Source organism: Pristiophorus japonicus, chromosome 12, assembly GCF_044704955.1.
Source record: "Pristiophorus japonicus isolate sPriJap1 chromosome 12, sPriJap1.hap1, whole genome shotgun sequence".
NCBI classification, from domain to species: Eukaryota; Metazoa; Chordata; class Chondrichthyes; family Pristiophoridae; genus Pristiophorus; species Pristiophorus japonicus.
In genome coordinates this window covers 106,491,115-106,517,798 of record NC_091988.1, presented here as the reverse complement: position 1 = coordinate 106,517,798, position 26,684 = coordinate 106,491,115, and the positions used below count along the sequence as shown (strand labels likewise).

The 26,684-nt window shown below is 47.4% G+C and overlaps 1 protein-coding gene across 1 annotated transcript in view; it reads right to left on the bottom strand.

Annotated features, from left to right (window-relative positions):
• The window catches only part of LOC139276829 (cyclin-dependent kinase 17-like), a 377,596-nt gene that overhangs the window by 91,287 nt on the left and 259,625 nt on the right, over positions 1–26,684 (bottom strand). Inside the window, exons 4-5 of the mRNA XM_070894828.1 lie at positions 22,914–22,970; positions 19,162–19,276 (exon numbers count right to left, since the gene is read on the bottom strand). Of these exons, the coding sequence (XP_070750929.1) occupies positions 19,162–19,276; positions 22,914–22,970 (172 nt within the window). The remainder of the gene's footprint in view (positions 1–19,161; positions 19,277–22,913; positions 22,971–26,684) is intronic.

The following is a 26,684-nucleotide window of genomic DNA, read 5'->3' as shown; positions in this document are numbered from 1 at the left end:
CTCCCAGACACCAGCTCGGGGAGTTCTACCCGGGGAAACGTACACAGTGAGGTTCAGGAAGTGTCACCGGCAGAATCTTCCAGCCCTGGGGAGCCATGGGTGTGGAAAGTGAGCAAGGGTGTGCCATCCCCAGCGGAAGCAAAAGGGAAGGTCGGCTTCAGAGACTTGGGACCCAGAACTCACCGACATGTTAAAAAAGGGAATTTGAGGAACACTGGATGTACACGCAGGCTGTGAGGACAATCTTGCAGGATCTTTGGCAATTAGCAGGTGTGACTGTCGAGGCTACAACTCTGCTGCAACATTGCGGAAGGTTACGCCCCCTTGCAACAATGGAGCAGGTAGCATCAGTCCTGTTGTGTCCTTACACACTACAGCAAATCAACATGAGACACATACTGGAGACAAGGTCACTCTGTGACCTGTACCTTTATTCACAGGACCAAGGAGTGATGACCCTGCATGGGACCTCCCTTTATATACCTGGCTGACCAGGTGAGGAGTGTCTCCCACAAGTTCACCCCCTGTGGTCAAGATGTGCATTTCTCAGGTGTATACAGTGTACAGTGTTGTTACATAAAGGTTACAGTTATGTGAAGGTTACAAACATGACATCACCTCCCCCCAACGTCTTTGGGTCAAAGATTGAGTTTTCAGGCGATCGACGCTCTCTCATGGAGCACCGCAGTTGGGGCTCTGGTTGTTGAGCCTTGGCATGCGTCTCTGTCACCTGTGGTGATTCCGGCCTGTCCGGGTTGACCGTAGGGACTGTGCATGCTGCTGACGGTTCTTGTTGCTCGTTCACTGGCAGTGATGTGGGCAGCATCTCATGATTTTCCTCAGGTTCCTCAGTGTCCATGCTGAATATTTTTTTCACTTGGTCCAGATGCTTGCAGCATATCTGCCCATTGTTGAGTCTGACCACTATGACCCTATTCCCCTCTTTATCAATTACAGTACCCTCGAGCCACTTGGGCCCCACAGCGTGATTAAGAACAAATACGGGGTCATCGATTTCTATTCATCACTCCTTTGAGTTACGGTCGTGGCACTCATTTTGGGACTGGCGCTTGCCCTCAACAATGTCTGACAAGACTGGATGAATGGGGGACAGCCGAGTTTTTAGTGTACGTTTCATGAGTAGCTCCGTGGGCGGGACTCCCGTGAGCGAGTGCAGTCGGGACCTATAGGCCAGCAGGAGGCGCGATAGACGGTATTGCAGGGAGGATCCTTGAATCCGGAGCATGCCTTGCTTTATGATTTGGACTGCACGTTCCGCCTGGCCATTGGAAGCCGGCTTGAACGGCGCTGTCCTGACATGTTTGATGCCATTACCCGACATGAATTCCCGGAATTCATAGCTAGTGAAACACGGGCCATTGTCGCTAACTAGGATGTCCGGCAAGCCGTGGGTCGCAAAGACCGCACGCAGACTCTCCACTGTGGTGGATGTCGTGCACGAATTCAATATGATGCATTCGATCCATTTCGAGTACGCATCAACAACAATGAGGAACATTTTTCCCATGAACGGGCCTACGTGAATACGTGACCATGGCTTGGTGGGCCAGGGCCATGGGCTGAGCGGGGCCTCCCTGAGGGCGTTGCCCAGCTGGGCACACGTCGTGCATCTGCGAACCCAGTGTTCCAGGTCTGAATCAATTCCAGGCCACCATACATGTGACCGGGCAATGGCCTTCAAAAGCACGATGCCTGGGTGCTCCCTGTGGAGTTCCCTGATGAATGCTTCCCTACCCCTCTGGGACATGACTACCCGGCTGCCCCATAGTAGGCAGTCGGCTTGGATGGAGAGTTCATCCATCCGTCTGAAACGGTCTGACCTCTTCAGGGCATGCTCCCCAGTCAGGACACATTTCTTAATCAGAGATAGGAGGGGATCTCTGTTTGTCCATGTTTTGATCTGGTGGGCTGTGATGGGGGAGCCTGCGCTGTCAAATGCATCGACAGCCATGACCATCTCCGCACTTTGCTCCGCTGCCCTCTCAGTGGTGGCCAGTGGAAGCCTGCTGAGTGCGTTAGCGCAATTTTCGGTGCCTGGCTGGTGCCGTATGGTGTAGTCATACGCAGCCAGCATGAGAGCCCATCGCTGTATGACAACAGGGATGTTAACGGCTTGTGGTCCGTTTCTAACTCGAACCTTCTGCCAAAAAGGTACTGGTGCATCTTTTTCACCCCGTAGACACATGCGAGTGCTTCCTTTTCAACCATCCCATACCCTCTTTCTGCTTGAGAGCGCGACCTGGAGGCATAAGCCACAGGTTGGAGTTGGCCCTCATCATTACTCTGCTGCAACACACACCCAACCCTATAGGATGATGCATTGCATGTCAAAACCAATTTCTTACAGGGGTCATACAGGGTCAATAACTTATTAGAACAAAGCAGGTTCCACGCCCGATTGAAAGACAGTTCCTGACAGTTCCCCCAAAACCATTCGCAACCCTTACACAGGAGCACGTGTAGTGGCTCCAGCAATGTACTTAAGTTCGGTAGAAAGTTCCCGAAATAGTTCAAGAGTCCCAGAAATGAACACAACTCCAATGTGTTGCCGGGCCTGGGTGCACGACGAATCGCCTCCATTTTGGATTCATAGAAACATAGAAACATAGAAAATAGGTGCAGGAGTAGGCCATTCGGCCCTTCTAGCCTGCACCGCCATTCAATGAGTTCATGGCTGAACATGCAACTTCAGTACCCCATTCCTGCTTTCTCACCATACCCCTTGATTCCCCTAGTAGTAAGGACTTCATCTAACTCCTTTTTGAATATATTCAGTGAACTGGCCTCAACAACTTTCTGTGGTAGAGAATTCCACAGGTTCACGAACTCTCTGGGTGAAGAAATTCCTCCTCATCTCGGTCCTAAATGGCTTCCCCCTTATCCTTAGACTGTGTCCCCTGGTTCTGGACTTCCCCAACATTGGGAACATTCTTCCTGCATCTAACCTGTCTAACCCCATCAGAATTTTAAACGTTTCTATGAGGTCCCCTCTCATTCTTCTGAACTCCAGTGAATACAAGCCCAGTTGATCCAGTCTTTCTTGATAGGTCAGTCCCACCATCCCGGGAATCAGTCTGGTGAACCTTCGCTGCACTCCCTCAATAGCAAGAATGTCCTTCCTCAGGTTAGGAGACCAAAACTGTACACAATACTCCAGGTGTGGCCTCACCAAGGCCCTGTACAACTGTAGCAACACCTCCCTGCCCCTGTACTCAAATCCCCTCGTTATGAAGGCCAACATGCCATTTGCTTTCTTAACCGTCTGCTGTACCTGCATGCCAACCTTCAATGACTGATGTACCATGACACCCAGGTCTCTTTGCACCTCCCCTTTTCCTAATCTGTCACCATTCAGATAATAGTCTGTTTCTCTGTTTTTACCACCAAAGTGGATAACCTCACATTTATCCACATTATACTTCATCTGCCATGCATTTGCCCACTCACCTAACCTATCCAAGTCACTCTGCAGCCTCATAGCATCCTCCTCGCAGCTCACACTGCCACCCAACTTAGTGTCATCCGCAAATTTGGAGATACTACATTTAATCCCCTCGTCTAAATCATTAATGTACAGTGTAAACAACTGGGGCCCCAGCACAGAACCTTGTGGTACCCCACTAGTCACTGCCTGCCATTCTGAAAAGTCCCCATTTACTCTTACTCTTTGCTTCCTGTCTGACAACCAGTTCTCAATCCATGTCAGCACACTACCTCCAATCCCATGTGATTTAACTTTGCACATTAATCTCTTGTGTGGGACCTTGTCGAAAGCCTTCTGAAAGTCCAAATATACCACATCAACTGGTTCTCCCTTGTCCACTCTACTGGAAACATCCTCAAAAAATTCCAGAAGATTTGTCAACCATGATTTCCCTTTCACAAATCCATGCTGACTTGGACCTATCATATCACCTCTTTCCAAATGCACTGCTATGAAATCCTTAATAATTGATTCCATCATTTTACCCACTACCGATGTCAGGCTGACCGGTCTATAATTCCCTGTTTTCTCTCTCCCTCCTTTTTTAAAAAGTGGGGTTACATTGGCTACCCTCCACTCCATAGGAACTGATCCAGAGTCAATGGAATGTTGGAAAATGACTGTCAATGCATCCACTATTTCCAAGGCCACTTCCTTAAGTACTCTGGGATGCAGTCCATCAGGCCCTGGGGATTTATCGGCCTTCAATCCCATCAGTTTCCCCAATACAATTTCCCAACTAATAAGGATTTCCCTCAGTTCCTCCTCCTTACTAGACCCTCCGACCACTTTTATATCCGGAAGGTTGTTTGTGTCCTCCTCAGTGAATACCGAACCAAAGTACTTGTTCAATTGGTCCGCCATTTCTTTGTTCCCCGTTATGACTTCTCCTGATTCTGTCTGCAGGGGACCTACGTTTGTCTTTACTAACCTTTTTCTCTTTACATATCTATAGAAACTTTTGCAATCCGTCTTAATGTTCCCTGCAAGCTTCTTCTCGTACTCCATTTTCCCTGCCCTAATCAAACCCTTTGTCCTCCTCTGCTGAGTTCTAAATTTCTCCCAGTCCCCGGGTTCGCTGCTATTTCTGGCCAATTTGTATGCCACTTCCTTGGCTTTAATACTATCCCTGATTTCCCTTGATAGCCACGGTTGAGCCACCTTCCCTTTTTTATTTTTACGCCAGACAGGAATGTACAATTGTTGTAGTTCATCATGCGGTCTCTAAATGTCTGCCATTGCCCATCCACAGTCAACCCCTTAAGTATCATTCGCCAATCTATCTTAGCCAATTCACGCCTCATACCTTCAAAGTTACCCTTCTTTAAGTTCTGGACCATGGTCTCTGAATTAACTGTTTCATTCTCCATCCTAATGCAGAATTCCACCATATTATGGTCACTCTTCCCCCAAGGGGCCTCGCACAACGAGATTGCTAATTAATCCTCTCTCATTACACAACACCCAGTCTAAGATGGCCTCCCCCCTAGTTGGTTCCTCGACATATTGGTCTAAAAAACCATCCCTTATGCACTCCAGGAAATCCTCCTCCACCGTATTGCTTCCAGTTTGGTTAACCCAATCGATGTGCATATTAAAGTCACCCATTATAACTGCTGCACCTTTATTGCACCCACCCCTAATTTCATGTTTGATGCCCTCCCCAACATCACTACTACTGTTTGGAGGTCTGTACACAACTCCGACTAACGTTTTTTGCCCTTTGGTATTCTGCAGCTCTACCCATATAGATTCCACATCGTCCAAGCTAATGTCCTTCTGAACTATTGCCTTAATTTCCTCCTTAACCAGCAATGCTACCCCACCTCCTTTTCCTTTTATTCTATCTTTCCTGAATGTTGAATACCCCTGGATGTTGAGTTCCCAGCCCTGATCATCCTGGAGCCACGTCTCCGTAATCCCAATCACATCATATTTGTTAACATCTATTTGCACAGTTAATTCATCCACCTTATTGCGGATACTCCTTACATTAAGACACAAAGCCTTCAGGCTTGTTTTTTTAACACCCTTTGTCCTTTTAGAATTTTGCTGTACAGTGGCCCTTTTTGTTCTTTGCCTTGGGTTTCTCTGCCCTCCACTTTTCCTCATCTCCTTTCTGTCTTTTGCTTTTGCCTCCTTTTTGTTTCCCTCTGTCTCCCTGCATTGGTTCCCATCCCCCTGCCATATTAGTTTAAATCCTCCCCAACAGCACTAGCAAACACTCCCCCTAGGACATTGGTTCCGGTCCTGCCGGTAGGCCGGATCCCGTCTGTGGCAACCCTGCTGCCCAAAAACTCGACCTCTGGGGCCAAAAGCACACATTTAGACTTCTTTAGTCGCAGGCCTACCCAGTCCAGTCGGCGTAGCACCTCCTCCAGGTTGTGGAGGTGTTCCTCGGTGTCTCAACCTGTGATAAGGATGTCGTCCTGAAATACGATTGTTCCAGGGGATGGATTTGAGCAGGCTTTCCATGTTTCTCTGAAAGATAGCGGCTGCTGAACGAATGCCACTGGACACCTGTTGTAAACAAACAGTCCCTTGTACGTGATGATGGTGGTCAGAAGCTTGGATTCTTCGGCCAGTTCCTGGGTCATGTAGGCTGAAGTGAGGTCCAACTTGGTTAACAGCTTGCTGCCTGCCAGTGGCAAAAAGATCCTCCACTCTCGAAAGCGGGTATTGGTCCTGAAGGGACACTCGGTTGATGGTGGCCTTGTAGTCGCCACAGATCCTGACCGAGCCATCCGTATTTAGAACAGGGACGATGGGGCTTGCCCAGTCGCTGAATTCAACGGCCGAAATTATGCCCTCTCTTAGCAACCTGTCCAACTCACTCTCAATTTTTTCCCGCATCACATATGACACAGCTCTGGCTTTGTGGTGCACTGGTCTGGCGCCCGGGGTGATGCGTATCCTTACTTTGGTGCCTTTGAAAGTCCCGACGCCAGGCTGAAATAATGACTCGAACTTTTGTAGGACCTGTGAGCATGAACTTCGCTCCACAGATGAAATGGCGTGCACATCCCCCCATTTCCAGTTCATCTCGGCTAGCCAGCTCCTTCCCAAAAGCGCAGGACCATTTCTCGGGATAATCCAGAGTGGCAGCCGGCTCTGAGATCCATTATGTGTGACCACCAACATTGCACTGCCTAGCACTGGGATGATCGCTTTGGTGTACATCCGTAATTGCGTGTCAATGCGTTCTAGTTTGGGTCTGCTAGTTCTGAGTGGCCACAGTTTCTCGAATTGTTGGACACTCATAAGTGATTGACTGGCTCCTGTGTTCAGCTTCATGCGTACTGGAATGCCGTTTAACAGTACTCTCATCATCATAGGTGGCGTTTTTGTGTATGAGCTCTGGATGTTTGCCACCTGGACCCGCTGAACTTCAGCATCCATTGCTGTGTCCCAGGCATACCCCTGCCTTGCAAACCCCTCTTGTGGTTCATCCACTTCGTAAACCAGCCTCGCTGCGGGCTTCCTGCACATCCTGGGTAAATGTCCACTTATGTTACAATTTCTGCAGATGAATTGTTGAAACCGGCAGGTCTTTGCAGCATGTTTGCCCCCGCACCTCCAGCATGAGCTGAGATTGTTGTGAACAAAAGAGCTGTTACCAGGCATTCTTCTCTGATTGTCTCGTTGATTACTCTTGAGCACTCTGTTTGTGGGTGTCAATGGTCTCAGCCCGGGACGTATTGTCCCTTGTGATGGTGTAAATGTCTGTTTAACCTGCCATTGTCTCTGTTGAGGACCCACCCTAGAGTCTGTTACTGCCTGGTTGATGTCGAATTGCCCTTGCCTGTTTGCAGGGTTCTGAGTCACGTTTACCATGTTAACTCCCTGCTCCAGAGTTGTGCGCGTATATGATCTTGGTTTCCTTCTCCCCCTCCAAGAAGGTTTGAGCCATCAACGCCGCTGCTTCCAAGGTCAAGTCCTTGGTCTCAATTAGCTTCCTAAAAATCCTGGCATGATCAATGCCCTAAATGAAGAAATCCAGCAACATCCCCCCCCCCCCACCCCCTGCAGACGTCTGTGAACTTACAGAGGCTGGCTAAGCGCCGAAGGTCCGCAACGAAGTCCGGTATGCTCTGCCCTTCCCGACGTCTGTGCATATAGAAACTGTGTTGGGACATGTGTATACTACTCGCCGGTTTGAGGTGCTCACCGATTAGTTTGCTGAGCTCCTCGAAGGTCTTGTCCGCTGGCTTCTCAGGTGCGAGCAGGTCTTTCATCAGCGTGTACGTCTTAGGTCCACAGCTGGTCAGTAGATGCGCCCTTCGCTTGTCAGCCGTTGCCGCTCCCAGCCAGTCCTTCGTGACAAAGCTCTGCTGGAGCCTCTCAACGAAATCATCCCAGTCCTCACCAACACAGTACCGTTCCTCCGTGCTACCAGTGGCCATTCTCTTGAGTCGTTGATTCCTGTTTCTCGTCGTCAAATGTTGTGTCTTTACACACCACAGCAAATCAACACGAGACACATACTGGAGACAAGGTCACTTTGTGACCTGTACCTTTATTCACAGGACCAAGGAGTGCTGACCCTGCGTGGGACCTCCCTTTATATACCTGGCTGACCAAGTTTCCCACAAGTTCACCCCCTGTGGTCAAGGTGTGCATTTCTCAGGTGTATACAGTGTACAGTGTTGTTACATAAAGGTTACAATTATGTGAAGGTTACAAACATGACAAGTCCAGACATCTGCAACAGCCCGAGGAGAGGCAGCCCAGGGCCAGTTGAGACCTCCACCTCCTGGGAAGCACAGACTGGAGGTAACTGGGGACAGAATGGATCGCGGTTTCCAGACTGTGGCTAGTGCTGTGACTCAGGCCAAGGCACTTCTGATGCCTGCTATTAGACCAAACATCCCGCTGATCAGTGAGGCCACAGGTCTAGGGCCCAGTGGGATGGTGCTAGCTTGGGTCCTTGTCTCAACATAGCAGCACATGGCAGGACTCTGAGAACACATTGCCCAGGAGGGTGGGGGTATCAGGCTTTCTGTGGAGGGTGGGGATGAGACCAGGCTGCCCAAGATCTCCCTCCAGAGACGCAACCAGCAGCTGCCATGTACCAAGTGCCACCTCTGTCCCATGACTCTTCTGTACACCGTGTGGAGGCAGCCAACTCCTGGCAGCCTGGCCAGGAGGTGATGCTTGGAAGTAGCAACAGCTGAGGGGGTAGGAAGAGACACCTAGTCCACAAGGGGAAGCAGGGTGTGAATACAGAGTCCCATGGTTGTTAGTTTCAACTTGAAATCATGCTGGTTGATGACTACATTTTACAGTGATCTTGCACTTTATTCCTGGATGTTAAAGTAATGTTTGAAAGAGAATGTTGTGCTTATACGGACATTTACAGCCCGGTGATGCATATTGGCACAGTCCTGTTGGTGGACCAAGGGCTGCTCGCTATCCTGTGCTAAGCTTGGTAGTGGTATAAAGGAAGATAATTTTCTTCTAGGCAGGCACAGAAGGAGGTGATGGTGCAGAATGCCGCTGTAACCTCTTGCACAGTCTGACTTCCAATGGCCCTTGCATCAGTCTGGGATATGACTGTTCACCCTGCTGGGTCTACTCCTGGGGCAGCATTGGATCTTTATCCTTCCCACAGAGCCCAGCACATGATGATCCCTACGATCCTTTGGGGGCTTGTGCTGTAGGACTCTGTCAGATTTGTCCAAGCATCTGCTCTTCAGCAGTCCTCCCCACCACAAGGCCTGCTGCTTGGGTCTGGTTGTACATGTCTTCTGCCTGCAGCCTGCAGCCTTGGTTCCTGTAATGGGATAATGTATAGCGGTCTAGCTAGGAGGTATCGATATACTGTATCGCGCCGTCTAGCTAGGAGATATAGGGAGCTGACATGTATTCAACCAGCATTGTAACCCATGTATAATCTGACCTAAGTTGTACACTGTGAGAACAATGACCACTAGGTGGGAGACACTCCTAACCTGGACCTTCAGTTATAAAAGGGGAAGCTCCACCCACTTCCATCACTTGAGTGCTAAGGAATAAAGGACAGGTCACAGACTGGCCTTCTCTCAAGCATGGGCCTCGTGTGCATTTATACTGTATAGTAAGGACGTATCAATGGCGACGAGAAACTGGGATTTAAACCACGCGAGCATGGCCACTAGCAGAACAGACGAGAGGTACTGTGTTAAGGAATGGTTGGGACAGAGATTCAACATTGTTAAAGCAGCACACAGTTCTCCAGGCAGACAAGGGCAATCGAGCATGCCCCAACATGTAATCGAACCCAGAGGGGGAATTCGACAGAGACAATGGCAAGCTGAACAGCGATTCACACCCATTGCAAGGGAAAATGCAGCCAGTAATGGGGCCATCAACACCTGTTAATGGCGCAATCAAGGACAATCACAGGGGCAGTCAGGGACGATCGACTGACAAGGGACCTTTTGTTTCCAACAGCAGCTCATGTTGGAGGCGTGGAGGCACACACTCAGCCGGAGTTTGCAGAGATGAGCAAAATACCTGCAGAAATTGCAGAAATGAATGCTGGGGGATATCGCTGGAAGCTGAAGTTCAGCGAGTTCATGTGGAGCACGTATACAGTTCATACACCAGGACGCCACCGATAATGATGAAAGTGCTCCTCAATGGCATCCCAGTATCAATGGAGCTAGACACGGGGGCCAGCCAGTCCCTGATGGGAATCAAACAGTTCGAAAAGTTGTGGGCGTCCAAGGCCAGGAGGCCAAAATTATCGCCGATTGACGCACAGCTACGGACATACACTCTGGATTGTCCCGGGGGACGGCCCCGCACTACTGGGGAGGAGTTGGCTTGCTGTCATGAACAGGAAATGGGGCGATGTCAATGAAATTTCCTCGTGGAGCGAGTATCATGCTCACAGATCCTGGACAAATTTGACTCATTATTTCAACCCGGCATTGGCACTTTCATGGGGGCCAAGGTAGTGATTCACATAAACCCGGACGCCAGGCCAGTACACCAGAAGGCCAGAGCGGTGCCGTATGTGATGCGGGAAAAGATAGAAGGCGAATTGGACCGCCTGCTGAGGGAAGGCATCATCTCGCCAGTCGAATTCAGTGACTGGGCGAGCCCGATTATGCCGGTGCTCAAGGCGGATGGGTCGGTCAGGATATGTGGCGATTACAAGGCCACCAGCAATCGGGTGTCACTCCAAGACCAGTACCCACTACCGAGAGCGGAGGACCTCTTTGCGACGCTATCCGGTGGCAAACATTTTTCAAAATTGGACCTGACCTCAGCTTACATGACCCAGGAGCTGGCGAATGAGTCGAAGAAGCTGACCACCATCACGACACACAAGGGGTTGTTTAAGTTCAGCAGATGTCTGTTCGGGATTCGCTCGGCCGCCGCGATCTTCCAACGAAATATGGAAAGCCTCCTCAAGTTGATTCCGGAGATGGTGGTTTTTCAGGACGACATCCTCATCACGGGTTACAATACTGAAGAACACCTCCACAACCTGGAGGAGGTGCTACACAGACTGGACCGGGTAGGGCTGCGACTGAAAAAGGTGAAGTGCGTCTTCCTCGCTCCAGAGGTAGAATTCCTGGGGATGAGGGTAGCAGCAGACGGGATCAGCCCTACTGCATCCAAGACGGAAGCGATCCAGAGAGCACCCAGACCCCGTAACACGACGGAGCTGCGTTTGTTCCTGGGGCTCCTGAACTATTTTGGTAACTTTCTTCCCAAATTGAGCACGCTGCTCGAGCCGCTACACGTGCTCCTACGCAAAGGTCGCGAATGGGCCTGGGGGGACAGCCAGGAAAGGGCTTTTATTAGAGCACGCAATTTGTTATGTTCCAACAATCTGTTAACACTATATGACCCATGTAAGAAACTTATGTTCATGTGCGATGCGTCGTCCTATGGTGTCGGGTGTGTGTTGCAGCATGTCAATGCCAAGGGTCAGTTACAGCCGGTAGCTTATGCCTCAGAAATCTGTCCCAGGCAGAAAGGGGCTACGGGATGGTAGAAAAGGAGGCGCTAGCATGTGATTATGCGGTAAAGAAAATGCACCAGTTCCTGTTTGGCAGGAAATTTGAGCTGGAGACAGATCACAAACCCCTAACGTCCCTTTTGGCTGACAACAAAGCCATAAATGCAAACGCATCGGCCCGCATACAGAGGTGGGCACTCACGTTAGCCGCCTATGACTACACAATTCGGCACAGACCGGGCACCTAAAACTGCGCCGATGCACTCAGCAGGCTCCCACTAGCCACCACTGAGGGGGCTACCGAGCATGCTGTTGAGATGGTCATGGCTGTTGAAGCTTTTGGAAGCGAAGGCTCACCCGTGACAGTCTGTCAGATTAAAGTCTGGACAAATAGAGACCCGCTATTGTCTCTAGTCAAGAAATGTGTCCTGAATGGAGACTGGGCAGCCACATACAGGGCATGCCCTGAGGAATTTAAACCATTTCACAGGAGCAGGGATGAACTCTCGATTCAGGCCGATTGCCTACTGTGGGGAAACCGCGTAGTCATGCCCCAGATGGGCAGAGAGGTGTTCATCAGAGAACTCTACAATGAGCACCCGGGCATTGTCATGATGAAGGCAATTGCCAGGTCACACGTTTGGTGGCCAGGGATAGACGCAGATCTGGAACTTTGTGTTCGCAGGTGCAACATGTGTGCCCAGCTGGGCAATGCGCCCAGGGAAGCCCCCCTTAGCCCCTGGTCCTGGCCCGCCAAGCCATGGTCACGCATCCATGTGGACTACGCAGGTCCTTTCATGGGAAAAATATTTTTGGTTGCAGTAGACGCCTACTCCAAGTGGATCGGATGTGACATTTTAAATTCAAGCACATCCTCTGCCACGGTAGAAAGTCTACGGACAATGTTTGCCACCCACGGTCTACCAGACATCTTGGTCAGCGACAATGGCCCGTGCTTCACAAGCACTGAATTCGCAGGACTTCATGGCAGGCAAAGGAATTAACCATGTCAGAACGGCACCGTTCAAGCCGGCCCCAAACGGCCAGGCAGAACGAGCAGTGCAGATAATCAAACGGGATGATCAGAATCCAGGGGGGTTCCCTACAAAGATGCTTATCACGCCTCCTGTTGGCCTATAGATCCCGACCACACTCGCTCACAGGGGTTCCACCCGCAGAGCTGCTAATGAAAAGGACGCTCAAAACCCGGTTATCCCTTATACACCCCACCATGAAAGAAACTGTCGAGAGCAGGCGCCAGTCACAATGGGCCCAAGTTTCCACATGATTTGCGCCTGATTTTTAGGGGCAACTGGTGGAGAACGGACTATCTTAGAAATCGCAATTATCCACATTTTTTTTTCCGTAGTTCTAGTCAGGTAGAACAGTTCTACTTTGGAACAGAATTTTTTCTTCAAAAGGGGGCGTGTCTGGCCACTGACGCCTGATTTGAAAGTTTCCACAGTGAAAACGTACTCTAAACTAAAGTAGAATGGAGCAAGTGAAGATTTTTGTAGAACTGAAAAAACCTGTTCTACACATTAAAAAATCAGGCGCAGGTTACAAATTAGGCGTCCAGAACGAGGGGGGGGGGGGGAGGGAAGTCATTAAATTCTACAATCAATCCTTATTTATACTTATACAAATATTATACAAATAAATCCTGAATAAACATTTATAAGCAAAGAAAAGATTAAATAAACCATCTTCCTACCTGTGTGAAAGTGCTTCAGCCAGGGAGAATTCTGCAGCCGTTCGTGCCGCCGAGCGGGAGGGGGGGTGGAGGAGAAAGCGGTTTGTTGTTGTGGAGGGGAGGGAGGGGAAGGAGACAGCGGCTTGTTGCCGCGCAGGGGAGGGGAGGGAGGGGAAGGAGACAGCGGTTTGTTGCCGTGGAAAGAGGGGAGGGAGGGGAAGGAGACAGCAGCTTGTTGCCGTGGAGGGAGGGAAGGGAGGGGAAGGAGACAGCGGCTTGTTGCCGTGGAGGGAGGGAAGGGAGGGGAAGGAGACAGCGGCTTGTTGCCGTGGAGAGAGGGGAGGGAGGGGAAGGAGACAGCGGCTTGTTGCCGCGCAGGGGAGGGGAGGGAGGGGAAGGAGAGAGCCGTTTGTTGCCGTGGAGGGAGGGAAGGGAGGGGAAGGAGACAGCGGCTTGTTGCCGTGGAGGGAGGGAAGGGAGGGGAAGGAGACAGCGGCTTGTTGCCGCGGAGGGGAGGGAGGGGAAGGAGACAGTGAGAAGGGTAGCCTCAGTGCTGATGTGCTGATGGCAATGTGATTTTATTAAAAAATGTTCAAAAATTAAACAGCTACAAAGAACTACAAAAATGGCCGAGTGCCAATGTTATTTTTCACACTGAGCATGCGCGAACGCTCCAACGCGCACGTGCAGCGTTGCTGGCAGGAAAAATACTAATTTAAATAGTACCCGCCCCCTCCCACTTACAAAATCGGCGCGAGTGTAGGCTCCGCCCCCCTGGGCGCCGCGCCAAACAGACAAGGAGCTGCAAAGCGCTCGAGAATAGCGCGGTTTTTTTCTGGCGCCGTTTTAGGCGCGAAAAACAGGCGCCCAGCTCCGAGGGGCGCCCGTTTTTTATCCTGTGGAAACTTGGGCCCAATATGACTACCATGACAGGAATGCGAGAGGGCGATGTATTGATGTAAATGACCCTGTTTTTGTCCTCAACTACGCTGCAGGGCCCAAATGGCTCGCAGGCACTGTGATTGCCAAAGAGGGAAATAGGATTCTGGTAGTTAAACTTACCAATAGACAAATCTGCCGCAAACATGTGGATCAAACAAAAAGGCGGTTCAGCAACCCCATAGAAGAAGCAGAGGAAGAACACAATGTAGAGTTCACTCCTCTACAGGTGACCGAACACAGGAACCAAGTGGAGGAGAGCCCAGTCACTGTGGGCAGTCTGGACAGGCCTGAGGCACCGCAAACAGCAGACACTCAGGCCAGCGCCCAACAACCGGAGCCCCAACTCAGGCGCTCTACAAGAGAGCGTAAACCACCATAGAGACTCAACCTGTGATCGCAATAAGACTTTGGGAGGGGAGGTGATGTCATGTATTCAACCAGCATTGTAACCCATGTATAATCTGACCTATGTTGTACACTGTGGGAACAATGACCACAAGGTGGTGAACTTGTGGGAGACACTCCTAACCTGGACCTTTAGATATAAAAGGGGAAGCTCCACCCACTTCCATCACTTGAGTGCTAAGGAATAAAGGACAGGTCACAGACTAGCCTTCTCTCAAGCATGGGCCTCGTGTGCATTTATACTGTGTAGTAAGGACGTATCAAGAGCTGTATTGAGAGAGAGGGTCTGTGAAGGAATGCCATCTTAAGCTCCACATGGCTGTCTGAGATCTCCCAAATAAATAGAGTTAAGTTGAACTAAGAGTGTTCAAGAGACTATAAAATACATGATGTCAGAAGCGGAGACTTCTGATCTTTCGTCAAATGCATCTACGACAGAAATATTGGAACTTTAAGACTTTTTCGAGCTGATCGAAATTAACGTTAAGCAGTGCAGTGCAGAGCATGTTTCCTACATATCGCACGTGGATCCGTGAAGGCCGATAATTAGTCATAAGCTTGTAAAATAATCTTGAGGCATTAGTAAAGTAAATTTAAAGTAGAACCTCGATTGAAAAAAATATTTCAAATTACATGGCCACGATATTTTACTGTTAGACTTGTTCTAGTCCTTGGGGTATTTGAACTCTATACATGTATGTGACAAACTCAAAGTCCTAAACTGTAGCGAGCTATCATGACCACCACGGTGCCAACTCCTGCGCACATTCCTCTCCCATTGCAGGTGACTGGAGATTTGAAAGACAACTGGGAAACATTCAAACAGCTGTGGGACAGCTATGAAATTAAGCTACGAATATTGTGGGAAAACTAGATAGAGTTAGGGTTGCAATATTTATCACTGCCCTAGATATCCACAATAACCTTCCCTACAAATCAGAGGAAGTCAAGCAGGAAATTGAGATTATTTTGAAGCTCTGGGAAGAGCACTGTAAAGATAAAACCAATGAACGGTACCAGTTTGACAACTGTGTACAAGGGGACGAGCGGTTTGACAGATATTTCGTAAAGTGAGAGAGCTAGCATCGTCATGTGATTTCGGCAATTTGAGGGATGATTTAATTACAGACCACATAGTCTGCGGAATATCTGATAACACTCTGAGTAAGAGGGCTGTTGCAAGAATCAAGCCTAACACTCGATAAATGTGTGATGCTCTGTAAAGCTACAGAGGCCACAGTTGCGCAAATGAAATCCATGAAACTCACTAAAACAGACTCTGAAGATGTCAAAGCTGTCAGACAGAAACCCCAACCCACAAAGAAAGAATTCACAGACAAAGAGTTCATGAACAACACACGAAAACAGGGAGATGTTGCCTGATATTTCCCCTCAGAGCACTGATAAAGGGACTAAAGTGATCATCACTGAAACAACCAGTTAGAGGCGATGCAACAGAATCCACACAACACCAAATACCTGGAGCACTATGTACAGAAATAAGGAATAATGGACACTGGACACTTGGATAAAGAATGAACAAGACAAGAGTTTTGTTGTTGCTTGTTAAACTTGCAGTTGATTAATACACGTATTCATAAGAAGTTAACTACCCGTTTATATTGAAGCTAACTTTTAATTCATTTTAGTTTCTTATGAAAGGAAAGGTGCAACGAGATAATGTTTAGCACCCTCTAGCTAGAAGGTATTGATATAACGTTTGGCGCCCTCTAGCTAGAAGGTATTGATATAACGTTTGGCGCCCTCTAGCTAGAAGGTATTGATATAATGTTTAGCACCCTCTAGCTAGGAGATATTGAGATACTGTTTAGCGCCCTCCAGCTAGGAGGTATTGATATAATGTTTAGTGCCCTCTAGCTAGGAGGTATCGATATAATGTATCATCATCGTCATCATCGGCAGTCCCTTGGAATCAAGAAAGACTTGCTTCCACTCTAAAAATGAGTCCTTAGGTGGCTGAACAGTCCAGTACGAGAACCACAGTCTCTGTCACAGGTGGGTCAGATAGTCGTTGAGGGAAAGGGTGGGTGGGACAGGTTTGCCGTGCGCACTTTCCGCTGCCTGCACTTGATTTCTGCATGCTCTCGCCGATGAGACTCGAGGTGCTCAGCGCCCTCCTGGATGCACTTCATCCACTCTATTATGTATAGCATCCTCTAGCTAGGAGGTATCGATATAATGTATAGTGCCCTCTAGCTAGGAGGTAAAGGGGGCTGTATTTGAAAGAGAGGATCTGTGAAGGAACGTCATCTTAAGCTCCACATGGCTGACTAAGATCTCCAAAATAAATAGAGTTAAGTTGAACTAAGAGTGTTGAAGAGACTATAAAATACAGCTCCCTCAGTGGATTCATGAGCCACAGCTGTAGGGGTACACCTGGTCTGCGAGAAGCCATCCTTGAACCGGGTTGTCATCACAAGGGAGGTCAGTGAGCGTACAGTGGTCCAGAATGAAAGCATCGTGGCAGCTGTCAGTGAATGGAATCCTTTCCTCTTCACCAATGTCACCTTGTCTTCTTTTGGTGCTTTAGTGCCACATGTGTCCCATCTGTTGCACCGTGGGGAATCCAGCAATGAACACCCTAGCTCTCTTTCTCTGCTGCCTGGGTGCGATGCCAAGGTGAAACAACGCTGCTGAAGACCATGGCCATGTCCTGTCGGATGGCTGTCGGCCATGCCCTGGCCCATCCCCTGCGGCACCTTGAAAGGAGCTGGTGCCAAGAGAATTGGGGGCAATGGTCACTTTCATAGTGACAGACAGAGCCGTTCTGGCAGTGGAGTGAGGCAGAAGATCTTCGCAAGGAAGGTTGCAGAGATGGGCAATGGTTCTCTTGGACAATTGAAATCTTCGGGCTCAGAGCTCGGAGAGATCCTCAAAGGACCTGAGTTGTCTACAGACATGTTGTTGAGGGTGGACTGGTGTCTTCTGCCATGTTGCCTTATTCTCCTCGCCTCTAAGTGCACCTCTTCCTCCATAAGGATGGCACAGAGAGGTATGTCCATGGGGAAACTCATCCCTGCTCCAAAGTTGTTCTGAGTATGTGTGAGTGTGGTGGGGCATGGATTTGTGAAGGGCAGGTGATGTCTGACTAATCTAGTTGGATTTTTTGAGGGGGTCACTCGCATGGTGGATAAGGGAGTATCTATGGATGTTATCTGTATGGACTTCCAGAAGGCTCCACACAAGAGATTAAAAACAAAAAGAAAACCACTCAGAATTGGAGGTAACCTTGCAACATGAGTTGGTGTAACAGGTTGGGAGGTGGGGACAGAAAGTGGGGATAAAGGGGATGTATTCTGATTGCTGAATTGTGACCAGTGGTGTTCCCCAAAGGGCCTCAGCTTTTCACCATAGATATCAATGACTTGGATGAAGGATTAGAGAGTTGTATATCCAAGTTTGCAGATGACACTAAGTTAGGAGGCACAGTAAGTAGTGCAGATGGGGGCAGGAAATTACAAAGGGACATAGATAGGTTAAGTAAGTGGGTAAAACTATGGCAGATGGAGTTCAATGTGGGGAAGTGTAAGGATCTAGAAAGACAAATCGGAATATTTTCTTAATAGGGAAAGACTAGAAACTGTGGAGCAAAGGGATTTTGGTATCTGTGTATACAAATCACTGAATGCCCAGCACAGTTACCAACAGGCGTTGGCGTAAAAATGGGCATCCAAGGTACAAATGCACCTGTCTCATTTGCCTTGTCCAAAACATGAACATACAGAGGACTGACCAGGACCCATACCTGTCCAGATAGCACACCGTTAAATATAGCTGGGAAACAGGCAGAGCTAGCTGATGGGGTGCAGCTCGAACAAACCAACAGCAAGTTCCTTTTTGACGAACGAGTTAAACAGGAAAGCGGTGAAACAAAACAGAAGCCCGAACACAAGTGAAAAAATCTGACGCAGGTAATGTCTACGGCAATCTGGCCAAGTGTAAGAGCAGGGAGCCAGCATGAAGGTGCTTCCCTTGCAGCGCCTGCCTTATGTGGATGCTGCTCAGGTGCTTCAGGTCCAATAGGCAGCCTAGTTCTAACTCACATATGTTAAAGAGTCTAGTGCACAGAATGTGTAGGAGCGAGGCTGCCAAGTGTACGGTGTCTCAGGGGCCGATCGGGCTCAGTGCCTCAGCAAGGTACAGGCACATGGCGTGCAGAAGGGAGACCAGTGCTAAAGATCAATTTAATGACAGTGAATCGATTGATTACCCTTACACGAAGTAAACACACATCACATCAGAATCCATCAGCATTGTCACCCGTTTAGGCTCCTGAGGACAGTAGTTGATGGCAAATATTACAAACTCACAATCCCTTCGGGAATTGAACAAAATAGTTACCAGCAATAATTAAAATGTTTCACCCTCTTGTAACATCATTGCAAACTTTGGTGTGTGATACTCCAAATCTGTCCCCTCCTAAACAGACAATCCGTCAAAATAAAGTGAAATGTGTTATTGTCAAGAATCATCACGTTTACCTTAAAACCGCCCAACATCACTGGTTACACCAGGTAACCTATTATACATTTTGCCAATAAAAATACAGTGGAATTAATAGAGAAAAGTTTTAACATCAACTTGGTAATCGGGACGCGTGATATTAAGAGTGGCAGGCCACTTGTCTCCAGCTGTTCCTACCTTCCCGAATGGCCGTGCAAGGTGCTCCCTCCTCATGTTCCAAGCGGATCTCTTTTAATGCTACCAGATTATCGGTGAGCTTACTCCTCCCCTTGAAAACTGTTGCATAAGTACCCTGGAACAACACAGATATCAGACTTTGGCAAAACAGCACCGACAACCCAACTAAAGCAAAATACAGCGGATGCTAGAAATCTGAAATAAAAACAGAAAATACTGGAAATACTCAGCAGGTCAGGCGGCATCTGTGGAGAGAGAAACCAAGTTAACGTTTCGGGTCGAAGACCTTTCAGCAGAATGGCACAACTCAACACTGGCCTGACTGCAGAGCCACGAGGAAAGAAGCTCCAATCATTATTTCATTATCCAAGTGTTTCACGGTAAACAAACAACACAAGTTATAAAGGACAACCAACTTAAATGTTCTAAAATGTAAGTCATGTCTGACAATTTATAAAGAGTTCTTTCAGGAACTAATGGAGTGTATTGATAAAGGAACTGTAGTGTAAGTGGATTTGCAAAAAGTATTTGAATAAGGAGGTTTGCTGATAAAAGTAAGGCACACAGTGTCAAAGGAAGTGAGGCAGCATGGGCAAGAAATTGGTTTGAAGGATAGAAAAGTGGCTAATGAATGTTTGTTGAGGTGGATGGTGTCCCACTGGGGTCCATATCAGGATCATTGCTCTCCTCATATATGTAACTGCTCCAGACTTGGGTATCAGGGGCACAATATCAAAATTTGAAGACGACACAAAAATAGGGAGTATGGTTAATTGAAGAATACTGTAAGCGACATCAGGAGGACACATTACAACAACTTGCATTTAACATAGAACAATGTCCCAAGGTGCTTCACAAGGGTGTAATCAGACAAAAATTAACTCCAAGCCAAAGAAGGAGATATTAGGAGGGGCATGAAAGAGAAGTAGGTTTTAAATAGAGGTCGTAAAGGAAGAGATAGAGAGCCAGAGAGGTTTAGGGAAGGAATTCCAGAGCTTAACACCCAGGCAGCTGAAGGCACGGCCACCAATGGTGGGGTGAAGTAGGGGGATTCACAATAGACCAGTGTTAGAGAAATGGAGAGTTCTCGTACGGTTGGAGGAGGTTACAGAGATAGCGAGGGATGCGGCCCTGAAGGATTTTAAACATGAGGGTGATAATTTTTAAATTGAGGTGTTGTCGGACCGGGAGCCAATGTAGGTCAGTGAGCACAGGGGTGACTGGTGAATGGGACTTGGTGCGAGTTAGGATACAGGGCAACAGAGTTTTGGATGAGCTGAAGTTTACGGAGAGTGGAAGATGGGAGACCAGCCAGGAGGGCTTTGGGATATACGAGTCTGGAAGTAACAAAGGATGAGGGTTTTAGCAGCAGATGGGCTGAGGCAGGGACGGAGATGGGCGATATTATGGAGGTGGAAGGAGGCAGTCTTACTGGTAGAGGATGAGATTGGGGAATTAATAATGGGGAACAGGGAAATGGCAGAGACTTTGAACAAATATTTTGTATCGGTCTTCACGGTAGAGGACTCTAAAAACATCCCAATGGTGTATAATCAAGGGACAATAGGGAGGGAGAAACTTAATACAATCACTATCACTAAAGAAGTAGTACTTGGTAAAATAATGGGACCAAAGGCTGACAAGTTCCCTGGACCTGATGGCTTACATCCTGGGGTCTTAAAAGAAGTGGCTGCAGAGATAGTGGATGCATAAGTTGTAATCTACCAAAATTCCCTGGATTCTGGGGAAGTCCCAGCGGATTGAAAAACTGCAAATGTAACACCCCTACTTAAAAAAGGAGGCAGACACAAAGCAGGAAAGTATAGACTAGTTAGCCTAACATCTGTCGTTGGCAAAATGCTAGAGACCATTAAGGAAGTAGTTGCAGGACATTTGGAAAAGCATGATTCAATCAAGCAAGGTCAGCCTGGTTTTTGAAAGGGAAATCATGTTTAACAAATTTGCTGAAGTTCTTTGAGGATGTAACGAGCAGCGTGGATAAGAGGGGACCAGTGGATGTGGTGTATTTGGATTTCCAGAAGCATTTGATAAGGTGCCACATAAAAGGTTACTGCACAAAATAAAAGTTCGTGGGTTTGGGCTAATATATTAGTATGGATAGAGGATTGGCTAACTAGCAGAAAACAGAGAGTTGGGATAAATGGGTCATTTTCTGGTTGGCAAACAGTAATTAGTGAGGTGCTGCAAGGATCGGTGCTGGAGCCTCATCTATTTACAATCTATATTAATGACTTGGATGAAGGGACCGAGTGTAATGTAGCCAAGTTTGCTGATGATACAAAACTAGGTGGGAGAGCAAATTGTGAGGAGGCCAGAAGAAATCTGTAAAGGGATATAGACAGGCTAAGTGAGTGGGCAAAAAATTGGCAGATGGAGTATAATGTGGGAAAATGTGAGGTTATCCACTTTGGCAGAAATAATAGAAAAGCAAATTATAATTTAAATGGAGAAAAATTGCAAAGTGCTACAGTATAGATGGATCTGGGGGTCCTTGTGCATGAAACACAAAAAGTTAGTATGCAGGTACAGTAAGGAAGGCAAAAGGAATGTTGGCCTTTATTGCAAGGGGGATAGAGTATAAAAGCAGGGAAGTCCTGCTACAACTGTACAGGGTATTGGTGAGGCCACACCTAGAGTACTGCGAACAGTTTTGGTCTCCGTATTTAAGGAAGGATATACTTGCATTGGAGGCTGTTCAGAGAAGGTTCACTAGTTTGATTCCGGAGATGAGGGGGTTGACTAATGAAGTTAGATTGAGTAGGTTGGGCCTATACACATTGGAGTTCAGAAGAATGAGAGATGATCTTATCAAAACATATAAGATAATGAGGGGGCTGCAGAGAGGATATTTCCACTTATAGAGGAAACTAAAACTAGGGGCATAGTCTCAGAATAAGGGGCCACCGATTTAAAACTGGGATGAGGAAGAATTTCTTCTCTCAGAGGGTTGTAAATCTGTGGAATTCTCTGCCCCAGAGAGTTGTGGAGTCTGGGTAATTGAATATATTTAAGGCGGAGATAGACAGATTTTTGAGCGATAAGGGAATAAAGGGTTATGGGGAACGGGCAGGGAAGTAGAGCTGAGTCCATGATCAGATCAGCCATGATCTTATTGAATGGCGGAGCCACTCGAGGGGCCAAATGTCCTACTCCTGCTCCTATTCTTATGTTCTTATATGTGGTTGAAACTCAGCTCGGTGTCAAATGGGACAGCAAGTTTGTGAACAGTCTGGTTCAGCCTCATTCAGTGGCCAGGAAGGGATGGAGTCAGTGGCTAAGGAACAAAGTTTGTGGAGGGGATCGAAAACAATGGTTTCGGTCTTCCCTTAAAGGATACAACAGCTCATCCAAAATGGATATTGGACAAGCAGTGTTACAACACGGGGCAGTGGAGGGGTCGAGAGAGAGATGATGGCGAGAGGTAGAGCTGGGTGTCGTCAGCGTACATGGGGATCTGACCCCATGTCTGTCGATGATGTCAAGGGGCAGCGTCCAGAAACTTGTTTCAAAAGCAAATTAGATTGTTTTTTGCAAAAGGGGAATGTTAAACAGTTTTGGGAACAGACAGAAGAGTGGGATTAGTCTAGGAGAGAAGCCCAACCACTGACTTGATAAGCTGAATGGCCTGTTTCTGTACTGGGACATTCAGTGACAATATGGAAATTACCTTTGTGGGGTGTTTGATACATTTGGCCTGAAATGGTGTCGCACATTGACCAGTTTATGCTTACCTCTCCCAGTTTATCCAACTTGACATACGTTTCCAGTTTGCCAAACCCAATTTCTGACTGTAAATGAAAGGACAGTACATCAATCTTAGTTTCAAAAGCAGCATTCTGTTTTATTAAACATTCCACGCAAGATCTAAAATTACTATCTTGGAAAGAAATCTTTTTTCAATAAAGAAGTTAACAGCCAAGGAATTGGTCATGTTTGTGAGATATTCTGTGTTGGAAAGATCACTTGTACCATTTCTGTACTGTGAAAATGTCTGCTAAATTTCATTATCCTCCTGAAAAACAGTAGTTTCACAGTGGTGGTGAAAAACACATTCTGTTGACAAGGTCCCACATCAATGAAATACTTTTGAAGAGTAGTCACAGTTGTAATGTAGGAAACGCGGTAGCCAATTTGCGCACAGCAAGCTCCCATTAGCAGCAATGAGATAAATGACCTTAAGCCCGAAATTGGTGAAGGCCCCCGACCGTCCAAGTGCTGCCCAAAGGACCGCCAAGGTACCTGATGGTTCTTTGGGTGGGATATTCATCAACAAGGTCCCTCAAAGGTCGGCAAATGAGGGACGTACGCCGCCAATCTGGGCGCCAGCCGACAGGAGCTCCCAATTGCCGCCCAAGTGCCGCCAAGGATGAAGACGGACCTAAGGAGGGTCGAAGGGATAAATATTGGCCAGGAAACTAGAGAGAACTCCCCTGCTTTCTTCAAATAATGCCATGGCATCTTTTACATCCACCTGAGAGGGCAGACGGGACCTCGGTTTAACAGCAGCACTGTACTATCAGACATTTGTTGGAATACCACACTATTCCCAACGACCAAAGTATTACTCTGTTAGCTCTCCGTGAGCAGTGAATACATAAAATAAAAGTGTGTTTTAAATACAGTATGTAGCAGTGTATGCAATGTTTGGTTGTTTTATGGGGGGATTTAATGAACTCAGACTAGTTTCTCAAATAACTCATTCTCGGTCCATGAAAAGTATTCTGTGATTCTGCACACTCAGTAGAATTTTCATCACATTTGGAATAATACAAAGCAGGGAATGGTTTGGGTGTTTAAACCTCCTTGTGGACAACTCTCCTTGTCGGGAGTGTTCGAAGATATCAGAGACATTATAAATATTGTATATTGTTACGTCATGTTCCACCTCCAGTTATAGAAAATAATTAAAAAAACTATGGGCTCAATTTTCCCCGGTGATTTGCGCCGTTTTTTTTGAGCAGGCTGCTTTTTTAGGTCTAAGTTAAAAATCCACAGTTTTTCCAATCAGTTTGCACCAGCGTAACTCAGTTAGTTATGATATTTTTAGGTACCGTATATACTCGCGTATCATGCGACTTTTGAAGACCTAAATTGTAACCTAAATTTGGGGGGTAGCATGATACGCGAGATACAAAATTTGCGGGTGTGAAGTGCTGGCCAAGATGAGGCTGTTAGGCAGTAAACACACGAATGCCAATTTTTCTTGCTTCTCGTAAAGCATAAAGTCTTATTTTAGATCGTGTTATAATATAACCATTTTCTCGATTTTCGGACACCTACTTTGATACTTTATCTTCTAAATGCGGCCAATGACATTTCGACCCGCGATTTGCGCATTTATAGGAAGGAGTTTCCTTCAATTTTTCTTTTTGTTTTCTCCAGTTTCGGACACAGCTTTCTCCGACACCAAACAGCTTTGCAGCTTTAACGTTGTTGCTTTGTTCCGCTTCGGCAACAACTTGCAACTTAAATTTGGCAGTATATTTCTTCGCAGATCTTTTCTCCATAGTGGCTAAGGGTAGAATGTAAAAATATATTTGTCATAGTTTACTACCTTAGATGAGATTTGGAACGAAATATGGTAACTGTTTATTATCGTAATGAGAAACAGCAAAACAGCTGTTTCTCATTCGGTTGTTTACGGCGGAAGAGTCGTTTCATGATTCGGTTGTTAAGGTCTGTATTCGATCGTTGTTATGTGTTAGGGTACTTGTTACGTGTTGGGTACTTGTTAAACTTGTTTGAAAGCCTAGCCTAGTGTCATCTGGTATCTCAAAAAAGTGACTCACATGATACATGGGATATATGATAAAATCATGTTTTGGGGACGAAAATTTAGGGGTCGCATGATACGTGAGATCGTAGGATACGCGAGTATATACGGTAAGTTTTTTTTTCAGCCAAAGCGGGTGTAACCTGCCACTCGCACCAATTCTGGCCATTTAGGCAAGTTTGGCCAGCTGAGAGTTACTCCAGTTCTGCTTAGGCCAGCGTATGTGGCATCTGCAGAAAAACCTTCTGGACAGTTAAAGAAATGGGCGCAGGTAAGTGCAGCAGATGCCCGGACAGCAGCAGCAGGAAAGGTAAGAGAGAGGGGGAGAGAGAGGGGGGGAGAGAGAGTGGGGGGGAGGGAAGGGCGTGTGGGCGGGGAGAGAGGGGGTGAGGGAGCGGGGGGAAGCCTTTCGGGTGTGGTTAGGTGCGGGGACTGGGAGGGAGGTGGCCTGCGATAGGGGCGGGGGAGTGGACCGGCAAGCCCTTCGGCCTGGACTAGGAGTGGGGAGCGGGGCACTCGGGGCCAGGGTCGGGCGGGGGAGCGAATCGGCAAGGCACTCGCGGGGGGTGGGGGAGCTGGAGCTGGACCGCCACAGGCAAGGGGCAGGGAGCGGGACCGACTTTAATAATTGGAGTAAATTGCTGCAATATATTTTAATGTGTTTTTAAATTGACGCAATGTATTTTTAAGTTGATGCAATGTGTTTTAATGTGTTGGGAGCTGGCTGTATGTTTCACTTTGCAGCCTCAGCTCATTGTGTCCCTGGTTACTGTGGCAACCTGATCTTTTTAGGGCAGATCAAGGCTCCACCCCCAAAACTAAAGGACAGGTTAGGCCACGCCAAAGTGAAGAAATCAAACGGGGAAACTTAGAACATTTTTTTTTGGCGTACTTAGGCCCCCAAAAAACGGGCATAACTCTTCAAGCCCATTGTCCATTGTTCGAGCTCTTAGGAGAATTAACAGAACTGTTCATGAAATTAGACTTGGTTTAGTAATTAATTGAAAGTTGGAAACCAAACCACAAGTGAATGGATTCTGCTTGCTAGGTTGGACTTTCTGTTAACCACAAAACGCTTCCCAAATAATCATTCACAGCACATGCACATTTCAACACCTGATTTATATTAAACTAGCAATGTATCAATTGAAAAGCCTCAGTAAGCCCTGTGTCGATTTCCTTTCTGCTTTCACTGCTTGCTCTATGACTTTGATTGACCTCTATTGACCTATAAATCAGACTGTTGGAGGGTGACTGGAGAGTCACTTGATTTATGTATCAGATTTACATAAATGGAACCCACCTCCCCATCATAGCATACAAGAATGATGTATAACGGCAGCACTCTGCCAGTATGTCAGGGATATAGGGGTAGAGTTTCCGTCAATTCGTGCAATATATCAGTGCAATCCAGCTGGAATCAGCCAAACTAGTGCAGAAGTTTGGTCAATTTTAAACGTGAGTTCTGCCCAAAACCATATACGCTGGTTCAAGATTCAATTTGCCCGAATCAGGCCACGCCCACAATACTAGCCATGCCCATTTTGCGATATTTCACCCATAGTGCTGGCTCGGGAAGGTTCTTCAATTTGTGCTCATTTTCTTAGGTGCACAGACAATAGTTGGCACGTTTTAAGAGTTTTTACTCATCCAAAAATATTTCATTTACCAAGAAACTGACAATTGAATGCCAATGAAAGTAGTAAATGGTTCAATATTATTTCTTTAG